Source organism: Phocoena phocoena, chromosome 9 (genome assembly GCF_963924675.1).
Source record: "Phocoena phocoena chromosome 9, mPhoPho1.1, whole genome shotgun sequence".
In the NCBI taxonomy this organism is placed as follows: domain Eukaryota; kingdom Metazoa; phylum Chordata; class Mammalia; order Artiodactyla; family Phocoenidae; genus Phocoena; species Phocoena phocoena.
The window spans coordinates 18,234,498-18,247,614 of NC_089227.1; the positions used below are offsets into that span (position 1 = coordinate 18,234,498).

At 39.9% G+C, this 13,117-nt stretch overlaps 1 protein-coding gene across 1 annotated transcript in view; it reads right to left on the reverse strand.

Annotated features, from left to right (window-relative positions):
* Window positions 1-3,255: 3,255 nt before the first annotated feature.
* The window catches only part of KMT2E (lysine methyltransferase 2E (inactive)), a 70,458-nt gene continuing 60,596 nt past the window's right edge, over window positions 3,256-13,117 (reverse strand). The window contains exons 16-25 of the mRNA XM_065883745.1: window positions 10,708-10,962; window positions 10,396-10,540; window positions 9,600-9,850; window positions 9,153-9,209; window positions 8,449-9,012; window positions 7,141-7,430; window positions 6,173-6,261; window positions 5,940-6,065; window positions 5,649-5,746; window positions 3,256-4,755 (exon numbers count right to left, since the gene is read on the reverse strand). Coding sequence (XP_065739817.1) covers window positions 3,256-4,755; window positions 5,649-5,746; window positions 5,940-6,065; window positions 6,173-6,261; window positions 7,141-7,430; window positions 8,449-9,012; window positions 9,153-9,209; window positions 9,600-9,850; window positions 10,396-10,540; window positions 10,708-10,962 — 3,375 coding nt within the window. The remainder of the gene's footprint in view (window positions 4,756-5,648; window positions 5,747-5,939; window positions 6,066-6,172; window positions 6,262-7,140; window positions 7,431-8,448; window positions 9,013-9,152; window positions 9,210-9,599; window positions 9,851-10,395; window positions 10,541-10,707; window positions 10,963-13,117) is intronic.

Here is a 13,117-nt window from a genome sequence, read left to right on the forward strand (position 1 = left end):
TTCCTCAAGGTGCCTCGTTTTTCTTGACTTTGTCCATTAACATTTATCCATATGCCTTTGCAATAACTAGATTGTGAAAAGTTAACAAGTGTTGTAACAATAATCCGTTGTTTGAGGTGCTTGCAGTTGTCTTAAAAATTAAAGTGTTTTGGGTTTCTTTTCCAGACATTGCCTTGGTTGGTCATTGGCCTATATTTGAAGCGATAGAATCAGTAAACATTTGCTATCCTTTTAATGTAGTGTAACCAGAACGAAAGGAAGTATCAGCATTCCTGTAGCAGGAAAGGTAGTTGTAGAACATGCATTAAGGCTTAATACGAGGAAAACATTCATTGTTTTGTAAGGGTAGGATATGGATCTAGAAAAGATGCTGTAGTATATAGATCCATTACCTAGAATTTCTGTGAACCTTTTTCATTCGCGTTTCATCAGAAACATACTAGTTACATTTTGTTTGCGCATTGTCAGTTTTCTTCTTTTTTAACAGTATTCACTGTGAGGGAACAAGACACGTAATCCTCTTAGGAGTTAGCATTAGATCATATCGCTGTGCGGTGGAAGATACCATTCATTTATGAAATGTGCATGCTAAGTTTTTCTTCTGAGGCTGTAGGTGACCTTGTAGGTTCCGTGAACGATAATGGCTGTAGAGTAGACCAGTGATGCCATCCACAGTTTGCACAGGAACATTCTCACGAGAACCACGGAGTTCACGTATGTCTTCCCTAAGTCCATAAGAATTTTTATCAGGGTTATGGCACACTTGAATGAAATTTGTCTTTGGGCTCATGTTAGAGAATAATCCAGATAATTACGAACTTTGTAAGGATCTCTAATTTAGGATAAAATAGCCTAACTAGTTTATAAATATACAAGCAATTGTTCTAGAAGGAATATACATTTGTGTTAGGTATGGTATGGTTTTTAGCAGATTCTTGGTGGCTTGATGATGATGAATGCATATAAGCTAACCGAGAACCACTGGTTTATGCAGAACACTATAGCCAGCTCCGTGATTTCAGTTGAATGTCCTATCTTTTCCTTTCTCTAGTCCATGTGAAGTCATCATGGAAAATGACAAGCAGTGGATCACATATGTGATGATAGCAGATTCAGAAGCTGGCTGTCTGGAAATTAGAACTGCCCCAAGGCAGAGGAAAAGTGGATATAATAGGAGCTTCAAAAAAGCATTAGCTTTCTAGGTGAAAACTGATTTACTAACTTGCTTCTTCCTGTACTTGGATCGTCCGTAGCTAGTTAACAGCTGGGGTAGAGAACTTCAGTTTGTATCTGCCGGTGAAATTACTTCTTAAATTCCAGTTTTCTCCCATTAATTTTTTTTAAAGAAATTAATGCAGTTTACAGAAAAGCTTCCGTATACATTATTTGTATAGTAGGCAAATCTAGAACTATGAGGAATTAAAATCTTTAGGACAGTCCTTTAAAAGAGGTGTCACTATGCTAGTTAACTTTGTCTTCTGTTTGAAACTATCGGTGGGGGGGGTGGATGACTGGATGATGTAAAGCCACTTCTTCGTGGACAGGTATTTCTTTAGCAAATACCATAAGTAGAATCTTGTTTGATAATCAAGGATGGCAAAGTTGACCTAAGTTCTAAAACTTGATTAGGATTGAGCCCTAAACACAGCTGTGTTAATGTAGCTGTTTTCAAAAGGAAATGGAAATTAAAAGTGTAAAAACATGACATACTACTGCCAATCTTAGTCATTTTTAGTCTGTTTACTTTTTTCTCCAATACACAGAATCTGTATACTGTGTCAAATTATGTCAAGTAATTGGATGGTGAACTATGTGTTGACAAATACTGTCACTGCTATTGGTTTATACTTAATCCTCCTGAGAGGTAGAAGACTAAGAATTTATTATTCCAAAATAATAACTAGTATTTTGTATTTCAGCAATAAAATGTTCACTTGAGAGGCCACTTTCATTTCACTTGAGAGAGCTAAGAATGCCTTTTTCCTGTAGTTTTGTACACCCAAAACAAATCTTTAAAATTTCCTGCTACTCTTTAAAATACTATAGCTAGACAGTAAATGTTAAGGTTTTCAACTAATTTTGGTTCATCAGTAGGACATCTCAGTCATGTTCTAACATGTACAAATTAGATATTCCTGTGTTTTTAGGTAAAATATTCCGTACTTTCAAACAGCTGTAAATTAGTCTGTAGTTGAATCATGGGACGCTTCAATGGAATGGACTCATCTTGTACGATGTCAGATATAAGCAAACGTGTGCAGCATTTACGTAGCACGGTAGTTTCTCATGGCTCCTGCTCCTGCAAAACAATAACACGTAGGAACCTTCCAGGAACAAGCCTTTACCGCCTCCTGATCTTGCTGCAGTCCCGTCCAGCTGAGGTAGTAGTTGCGAAAGAAAATGGAAGGCTCCTTACAAACTCTATCTGGAAAAGGTAACTTCTGTAAAAACACTTGCATAAACAGACCCCAATCTCAGAAGTGGTACAGGACAATTTGGTAAAACTGACATAATTGTGGTTTATTAACATGAATTAAAATGCCCAACCAGTGCTTCAATGTGACAGTATATTTAAAATAGAGGAATTAAAGGCCATATACTGTACTACTTTCACAAAGATCACACAGTTTTGCAAAGACATGTCGTATGTACAGTGCTATATGTCAAATGAGAAAAGCTGTAAGCGATTATATACGCAAAAGAAATGCAGTATTTACAGTTTTTCAGGAGACATTAAAAATCATCTGTACATTAAATTACATTTTGCTTGCAAATAACCGATAAAACAAAATGAGCCATCTTCACACCAAACTAAAAATCTGTATTGCATTTTTTTATACATAAGATGCACTCACAGAACTGCTGATTGATAGAAAGAAAATCCTCGTACTGCCATTACTTAGCCGTGTATTTAATGCATATGTATAACATAATAATATAGAAAACATTCACTAAATGAATTTAATTCCAACAATAAAATTTAAAGATCATGTAGCATCAACTCTACTGCCAGAAAAACAGCTGGAATGTTCACTTACAAAATAAAAGATACCTACACTGGCTAAACAGCACATTTTTTAAGGGATTTTTTTAAAAAGCAAAAATGGGAGAAATACAATGAGAGAGCACTGGTGTTTTTTTGTTTTGTTTTTTATACAAAGTTTCATGTACAAGCTTTAAAAAGTACCTTAACAGGTACATATGAAATGTACAGTTTATCTTACAGAACATTTTAAAAAGTTTTTGGAGTCCATTTTAATGCCACCCTGAACCATGGTAATTGTTCTGAAATGTTGGTGGCACCTGTGCTCTGTGAATTGGAATCTGTCCAGGCACTGGAGATGCCTGCTGAGGTCCTTGAACCCCATGTGGCAGGGCCACAGAGCCAGGATGAGGACAGAACCCTGAAGCGGTAGGTGTGGGAATACTGTTTGGTCCTTGGGGCTGGAGATGAGGACCTGCGACTGGTAAAGGACAATGTGGCCCTGTTCCAGAAGGCTGGTGTTGGGGTCCCGGTCCCAGAGTGGTGTGATGTGTAGTAGCTTGTGAGGGGTACGGTGGTACAGCTGGATGAGCACTTGAAGGAAAAAGTGGAGGTCCTTGATGAGGTGGGTGGTGTAAGGCCGGAGCCGATGGGGTATGATGTCCGGAAGCCAGAACACCGGAAGGCGGCGGAGGAGGGGGTGGTGGAGGGGCGGAGCTCACCACGTGCTGGTGTTGTGCTTGCAGACCTGGGAGTCCCGTGGAGGGGTGGGGCGGTGGATGGTGATGCGGGGCGGGAGGGGGAGGTGGGGGTGGCAGACGGTGTCCAGCCGTTTGAGAGTGAACGTGGGACCCAGGGGCGACAGCGTGGACAGGCCCCACGCCGTGTGCTACGGAGTGTGGCTGTGGCTGGGCGAGGTGTGGTCCTGGAGCGGGAGGTGGGGGAGGAGGGGGTGGGACTACGGCGGCGGAGGTCTGGTGGTGAACGGGAGGGGTCTGCGAAGGCAGAAAGTGCCCTGGAGTCACGTGATGTCCCGGAACGGCTTGCTGGCCCGTGGTGCCGGGAAGAGCTTGATTTGGTCCTGATGTAAACACAGTTTGTTGGGAAAGACTGCCTTTCAGCTGATTATAGCTCTGAAAGTTTGCGGAGGGCTGCTGGTTTTGATAGTAAGAGGACGAGGGGGGGGGCGGGGGGGGCGGGGGTGGTGGGGCCGCGCCGCCCAGGCTCGACTGGGTAAACTGCTGACTGAGCGCTGCCGGGGGCTGTCCTGAGGGCGTCTGCGTGAACAGCGCTCCAGAAGGGGCCTGCTGCGTACTGGCTTGAAGGTTCTGTGCTGCTGGGTAAAAATTCCTTTGAGGCTCTCGCTGAGGTGTTCCAACTTGAGGTGACTGTGAGTGGTGAGGCCTGTAGGGAGAGCCTAACTGCTGTGAAGGAGGCTTTGGTGAAAGATAACCGTGTTGTACAGGCGTGTGAGGCGTCGACGACTTTGGAGGATTTTCTCCGTGAGGTGATGGAGGACAGTGCAACTTCACGGGCGCGGACGGCAGCTTCTGTGCAAGTTGCTCAGGTGCGCCGCGAACAAGTGGCTGTGGAGGAGGATTCTTCGAAAGTGCTTGGGTGTTACTTGACAGCTGTTTTTGATGGAGTTCTGTTTTCAGGTGGACACCGTTCTCCGCTTCTGACACAGTAACTGCTCCCTCCCAATGGGAATCTGGTTTTGTGAGTATTTTCCCATGTGGCTGGGCAGGAATTACAGGTCCCGGTGAACCAGGCTGTGAGAAGAAAACAAATTTATATAAACTTTAGAAACATTTTATGTACACTGAGGTTTGTTATTACTGGTATTTAATGTTAGCTAAATATTAATTGGAACGGGGGCAGGGAATAAGAGGTCTGAGAGGAGGACAACTACAGAGGCTTGGGATGTTAAAACGCCAGTTTTTTTAAGTAGTTGAGCAAGTTCTGATAATAAGCTTCAACTGAATTCCCTGAAATTTTATTGAAGACAAGTTAAGGAAATTAATCTGCCTTTTTTCCCCTGAGCAGTGAAACCTGTCTTTGACTCCTATTCTGAAAGAACCACACTTAAACACTGCAGGCAAGTTTCAATTCCATAATTGAAATTTCTATACTCCACCTAAGGATAAATTTGCTTGGGTAGATAAACCTGCTCCTCCCCCCCAACTGTTTTCACTTGTAATACCTTTTCCATTGTTCAAGTTCAGGTAATCCAAGGATAAGACTACTTGAATATATAATGATGTTCTTTCTTTAAGCAGAAAGAAAAAATCAATCTCAGATTTCCTCATCGTTACGTTTCCAAAGATACTGCCCCACTGGATCATGTCTTGATGATCCAGGATAGAGGCAGCATTTCTTTTAAATTAAGAATGTCACCTGACCGTTTGTTTTTAGAGAATTAACAGGCTGGCCGGTCAAATATTTTATGAAAAGACTATGAATTTCCTAGACACTAGGATAAGGAAGGGGTGGAAGGAACTCTTGGAGCAGGTGTAAGCTGCTGAAGTACGTTCAGCACATGGGAACTTGAACAGGAGAAGTGTCCAGAAATCAGAAACTGATGCTTGGTACAGCAGGAAAACCTCCATGTGCACATTACCACCCACTTTTCTGAAGGGCCACGTTCAAAGGTCAATGTTATTACCTTGCTCATTTTTGAAGGGCTTTTACAAGTATTTTGGGAAGGATCTGGGGACGCACATTCACTTGTAGTCGTGGGTTCTGGATTTTCAGGATCAGGATCTGTAAAGCGTAAGGAACCATAGAAAATGTAAAACTGCACGATAAATACTGCTTTTTTTTTTTTTTTTACTAACAAACACTCGGACGTACATTCTACTATTCAAACCAACGTCTTATAAATAAAGGCTCTCTCTCTCTCCTTTCTGAAAAGGTATTTAAAACAACCACCATGATAGGTCATCTGCTTACTGACCTTCTATAAGTTCACTGAAAGAAGGGACTGGGCCCTTGGGTTGCAACTGGGGAATGTGATTTGAATGAGATGAAGGTGAAGACGGAACATGAATCGGTGAACATGGGACACATGGTGACTCTCCCCCTAGAGATGAAGCAGAAGCAGACCCAAAGAGAACATTAGAAGCACAGAACGGGGGTGCAGAGTGATTAGCTGACTCCACTTTTCGGCAAAGCAACAAGCTCACTTACCACTATCTTTATCTTTTCGGTGATCACTGAGTAGTAAAGCTCTCTGATAACTCCTCTCTCGCACTTGCTCCACTGAAGTTGAGGCGGTCCTTTAAAATCAAGTCATAACATCAGTTCAGAAGCTGCTGCCGGCTAGATCAGTGCGTGTCCCCTGATGGCCAACACAGCCTCTCAGATAAAGGCTCTTGCTCGTTGGGGAAAAAGCTTTGAAAACAGCTCCCCACCCCAGCCCACAACACCCCCCAAAACTGAGACTTTTATCCTCATTTATTTGAAGAACTCAAGCAGACGCCATTCCTTTGTCTTAAGCAATTTCTTGGTGAAAAGGAGGGGGTGGTTGAAGGGGGTAGCAAAACAACATTCAGAACGTCACTTCCGGTTTCCAGGACCACATATACCCCTGACAAATTACCTTGGGTCTGGATTATAAGGCTAGCAGGAAGCTCAGAGGTAAGAGGACCATGGAGCAAAGTGAATGTGGCCTCCTGCCCTTTGCAGGACCCTTCTGTATCCAGCTTCTTCTATTCCTATCGAAGAAACACTAAACATGGCTGTACTCTCAAGGCAACTGGTAAGGGTGACAAAGAAACTGCCAGATGTTGACTAGGATAAAGGTTCTTTGGAGAGGAATATTTGTGTGAAAATTATCAAGGAGTAGATATAATGGACCTTTAATGATGCAGGGAAATACTTAACTGGCTTATCAGCAAAAAGGATCTGTCAAAATTATGATCACAAACCTCCTCTGCTTTAGGAGAACAACAAGCAGGAAGGCAGATTAACAAAAACTTTGTTTTTCAGAACAGCACACTACCACTCTTTACAAATAGATAAGCTCCGTTCAGAATCAGCTATGTGACTGGATGATAAAATAACAAAGACTACTGTCATTATAAGGTGTATTACTTGTAGTTCTAAAGTTACCAGTTAAGTTAGGTTTTTTTTTTTTTCCCCAACAGGCAGCTTACCATTGGACTTCTGGTTCATTCTTTTCACTGGCAGAAGCTTCCTTAACAGGACAGTTATTGCTGGTTTCTTCCAAAGTAGCATTATAAACTGTAGCTGGTGTTGGTAAAGGTAGGCTAGCAGTGCTTTCTATCTGCTCCCCATTTTCATTCCCGTTGGCACACCCATCAGCATTGTTGCTGCTCAAGTTTCCACTTGTGTGAGGTGATACGTTAACCAGTGGAAAGTGTTCTGCCTTAGAGCCACTTTTCCTAGCTTCACGTTGTCTTTTCCGGTATTCTAATAGAGAAACCTTAAGCAAGAAAGATAAGGAAAATCAAATCTTTATCCTTGTTTTTATATGTCAGTGTCAATCTATTCTTTTTTTTTCTAAAGAGAATTACTATATTTACATTAAGAAAATTATATGAATTTGATTCTGAACAAACAATAATAATTAACAATTATCAAATGCCTACTATATGCCAGGCATTGTATTTAGATGATTTACATACATTATCTCATTTAATCCTCACAACAACCCTATGAAATAGGTATATTATCATCCCCATTTTACAGATGAGGAAATTGAGTAACTCACTCACTCAAGGTCACACAGCTGGTGAGTGTTGGAGCCGGGATTCGAACCTAGGTCTTACTTGAAAGCCCGTGCTCTTTCCACTATACTATATTGCTTCCCACAAAGTTGCCAACTGGACTCTGTTATAAAAATTAAAAGCACACATCACTAAAATTCTTTCGACTTGCAAAGCAATAAGCCTATTAACAAATAAAATACGTGTTGTAGTTTCTCCCACTGATCTGAAATAAGGCATTCTAATTGTCTCAGTATGTCTGCCAACCAAATAATGGTGGTAAATCAGGGAACTTATTATTTATATAATAAATACTTTTATATCCATGGCCTAAATACTGTAGGTATTAAGGATGAGGAAAGAGGCATTTCTTCTATATTGGCTGCCTGTTCTATGTAAAATAAGGGTAATAAGAACACAAATATTATTCAATTCTGTTTATTTGGTTGGGAAGTGGTTATCTTTAAAAGTTACTCCTTCAGTGAAATAAATCACCTTGAGGTTTCGATCTCTGAAATCATGCTCCTTATAGGAATTTTCCGTTACCACTAGCTCTCTGCAAACATAATCTAATTCACTGAGCATTTACAAAAGGTTTAAAAATGTACGTATCAATAATTCAATATGAATAAAGTATGAATGCCTTACACAGTACATATTATAACTACTAATTACCCTCAGAAGTAGTATGAAAAAAACACTATTAAAAGGACTATAAATCGTTAAATTTGTAACCTTTTTCTTTTGTGGTGGATTCTGGGGTGTGCAACTTCCGTCGATCAAATTGTCATTAATAGTCCGTCCAAAACCAGATACAAGCCCATCTTCTGAAGTACAAAACACAGGTGTTTCCATAAACATGCCTCTAGTATCATCCTGCATCAGGCACTTTGACTCACTTATTCGGAAGCCTCCTCCAACCTCCAACTGATGTGAGGGTGTCAGGTCCCTCAAGTTGGAGTTTACTGAGAAGTTAACTCCTGTTCTGTCAGGACTCTTTACCCAGGAAGAATATATTGGGCCCCGTCCAGAGTGAGCAGATTCCAGTTGGCTGTTAGACTCAGTCCTGTCATGTGCAGGTGTTTCCATGGTTTTATGTAAGGCAGCTTGCTCAACTGTATCGAGTCCCAGTTGAAGGTCTGACACAGATTCCTTTTCTCCAGGGCACTGCCTACTGACTTCAGTCCTACTCCTAGGGCTGGTATAACCAATAGTCTTTATTTCTTGCAGACCGAGTTCAGTTAAATTAGAATTTCTAAAAGGCCCCAATGTTAACATGGTTGAAGATCTGTCAAAGCCCTGTTTACAGAATTAAAAAAAAAAAAAAAATTACACCAATAACCACATTTGGAAGCTAGTTACATTAAATCTACCAACAATTTATAATGATACTAGGGAAAAGTCACCGATTTAAAAAACCTTTTTTAGTATCTCCTTACCTCTTGACTGTAAGTGCGTCTCTTAATTTCTGGAGAACTTTCTGGGGAAGAAATATTCTACATAAAAGAAATAATCATAATTGAAAATTAAAATATGTTAACAAACCCATGATATTTATAGAAATGAGAACTTAAAATGAGCAACTACTACACAGACTTTGGTTTTAGACTTTTTTATTTCCATTCCCCTTATATTTTGCTTCAAGGTCACTTTGATACACAGTCATTTAGTCTGACTTTTTGTATATCAATCAGATGAAATGAAAGTTATGTGCATTTTAATAAAAAAATAAAGTTTAAATTCACAAATGCATGTTCCAAATTTTCGCTCTTAGATTCTTAAGAACTTTTTTTTCCTGCTCTCAGCACACTAATTATTAAAGGGAGAAAAAAACAGCTATTAAAGAAGCCCCATCCCCATGGGTTTTTGTTTCTGTTTTTTCTCACCTCAAAGTGCATGGTATTTCCCGGTGTGCCCGGAGTTACTGGGGTAACTGGTGAATAAATGGGCTTATAACCATTTCTACAAGCTTCGTCGTCTGACTTTGCCCGTGGAGGAGTGGCAAATGATGGATCCGTAGGAGTAATATCTGTGTGAGTTGGGGTAGCATATGGTGAAGGAGTAGGTGTGGAGGTTTCTGAGTAAGCAGAATCTAGTAACTGATAGAGTCTTCGTTTTTTTAGTGGTGTAGTTAAATCTGTTGGTGAAATAAGTTAAGAAATTATACTGCTGCTATTTGCTATAATCTGTAATATATTCTGGGAAAGATCAAAAAACATCAGCAATCGTAATTATGATGATTGTCACCCCTAAACTAAATTTCACAGTTTTTAAAGATAACAGGAAGCAATCTCTCCCCCACCCCCACCCCCCAACTTAGTCATTTTCACTGTTAGCAAGCATATTATCTTGCCAGAAGGCTTACAGGCCTGGGGGGCTCTAAGAAATCTTGCAAGTACAGCTGTTCATTTAACTGATTTCTAAGAGTCCTTTTGAATCTTGTTGAAAAACAGCTGGCCAGCTAGGCCCAAAATTCAACCATAAGCCCCAACATATTGTACATGGTACTTGCAAATTAAGGTTTTCATGTCTACCTTCGTCTAAAACTTTGGAGGACAGAAAAGAGAAAATATATGTAACAATGTGCTTCTTTTGAAAGGTACATAATAATTAGAATATATATATGCTATATATATCCTGCCACAGTCTCAGTGCTAGAACAACACTGAAAAGAAATTCTACCTGGAAGAGAACAGCTATCATTTAATAGTAGTGGACTTCTATTTTCACCATTGACTGTAGGACTTCTGGATCTTTCTTGACAGGGTGAATTAAATCTGTGTAAAATTGCTGAGTTTTCTTCTTCCAGAGCTTGTTTCAACCACCGCTGAAATACACAGAACAATAAATGAAGAGAAATCAGTTTGTAGCTGTTTACCTATCCTATAAATATACAGCCAATTCCAAAAGCATTTCACTACCAGGACTGGCAGAGTAAGGAATGAGAATGGCTTTTGGCTCGTACTAGAGTTTCATATCCAAAGAAAAGTTTACCTTCTTGCATGAGCCAGAAATGTTTTCAGGAGGTTCTTTTCTTCTCCTTTTTTCTGAAAGGAATGGTGAAGTGAATCTAATGTAGTGCTTAGGGGTAGAGTATACATGCGGACTATAAGTGAGACCCGGTAAAGAATTGAGCTGTGTAGCTAACACTTCAGGATCTGTAGTTATGCGCAGAGGCTTTTCTGAAAGGGTGTCTGAAGGTTTTCCCGTCTTCTCATTCTTCTCACTTAACCATTCATTGACCAAGTGCTAGAGAGAAGGAAAATCTGGATCACTATATATGTAATTATACAGATTCTCCTATAGAATATTCTAATACCAAATTTGTAACTGACATATCTAAAATGAGAGATTAATTTAAATCCTTCATATATGATGTCTAAAAAGTCAGTATAAGTCATTCTGCATTTCCTTGGTTATCTACACTTATTACTAAATTTTTTTACACAATTATACTTTGTAGGAACACATGATATTTTTATAAAATAGTAAAAATCTAGGAGACCTCAGTACTATCTTAAAAACACACTAAACTGCTTCTATATTATGGGTAAAATGTTTAGTTTGTCACACTTTAGGCAGTGTTTTTTTTGTTGTTGCTGTTTGTTTTTTTGCGGTACGCGGGCCTCTCACTGCTGCGGCCTTTCCTGTTGCGGGACGCGCAGGCTCAGCGGCCATGGCTCACAGGCCCAGCCGCCCTGCGGCATGTGGGATCTTCCCGGACCGGGGCACAAACCCGTGTCCTGTGCATCGGCAGGCGGACTCGCAACCACTGCGCCACCAGGGAAGCCCTAGGCAGTGGTTTTCTACTCTGGCTGCTCATCAGAATCTCCAGATGAGGCCAGTGCATATACACATATATATTTTTTTAAAGCTGTCGGCATTGACAATCACTAATGATTTAAGGGGGTTGAAATCTCTAAGTTCCCATGCTTTGAAAATTCACATAATCCCTTTCTTAGTTCTGTTTATTTTTTTGCATCTACAATGTACATAGTTTAGTCTTTACTGGCTGTATGAATATACCTGATCCTAAAGTATAATGATTACTCAACTTTTTCTTTTTTTAAGAACGAGTTATTTAGTAAAGTTCAGATGTAATGGGCATGGAAATAAGGATTACATTTCTCAGCTCAAGCACATTTTCCTTGCTGTGTGGGCACTTATATCTTTTCTATCTAGCTATCAAATTATACTCCTTTAATTTTTATTATAAACGTAATTTGTAGAATATGTAGAAAAACTAGTGTATATGTATTTACACATACATTCTCACAATACACATACAGAAATACATACATTAAAAAAACAGTCTACCCACATCCTGTCTTCTAGAGATAATCACTATAAGCATTTTGGCATCTTTTCTTTCCTTCCTTTTTTCAATGTATGTAAACTTCCTTTCTAGGACAAGCAACAGTGGGGCTAAAGCACTTGGGAGTCTGCAACAGACTGCCCTGGTGTGAATCCTGGCTTTGCCACTTACCGTTACCTCAAGCAAGTTACATAACTTTTCTACATCTCAATCCAGATCTATAAAAGAAGGGTCATGAGAGAAACTAGCTCTACAAATAGGGTTATTGTAAGGATTACAAGAGTTAAATAACCAAAGCTCTTCATAGAGTATCTGGCACAGAATAAGTGCCATGTATGAAACTGAAGAAGGCCTTTACATTATAGGAAATCACGATAATTTGGTACTCTGTCAAACAGTAATGTTGTTTAAAATAACAGTATATATCACACGCAAAACCTGTGGGAAAAAGGTTTTTTTTTTTTTTAGAGAGAATCAGGATATGGGAACCTATATCTCAAGACCGGGGAATTAAATCTATAGTGCCACAGTAGTTTAGTCATTTAATAATTAAAGGGCAGGGACTGTGTCATATTTGCAATCAAGAAAGCAGCCTTTTTTTTTGTTTTCCTGCACTGTGCAGCTTGTGGAATGTTGGGTCCCAGACCAGGGATTGAACCCACTGGGCCCTCAGCAGTGAGAGTGCAGAGTCTTAACCACTGACCACCAGGGAATTCCCAAAAGTAGCTTTTCTTTTAAACATGAATCTTTTTTCTTTCTCACTAATCCAAATTATGGAGAAAATCTGCAGCTACTTTTTGTCCTCCCAAAGTGGGCAAAAGTAACTACTCATTGTCAAAAAATCAAGTGCTGGCTTGCTTGTTCAGGATCCAAGGTGCAAAGGTGAGCACAGACTTCAAATCAGAGCAGTGTTTAGATCGTCTCTGTCTAATCCTCTGACTCGCCACTGAAGCATACTCCCAGGTTCCTCCTAGATATTTACGAAGTATACTTCTCATGGTTTCACAGTACCTACAAACTATACTGAATTTGGTAAGAACAAAGACCAGATAAAGTGGGTTTCAAAGTATTTTGTTGTAGAAGGGTGTG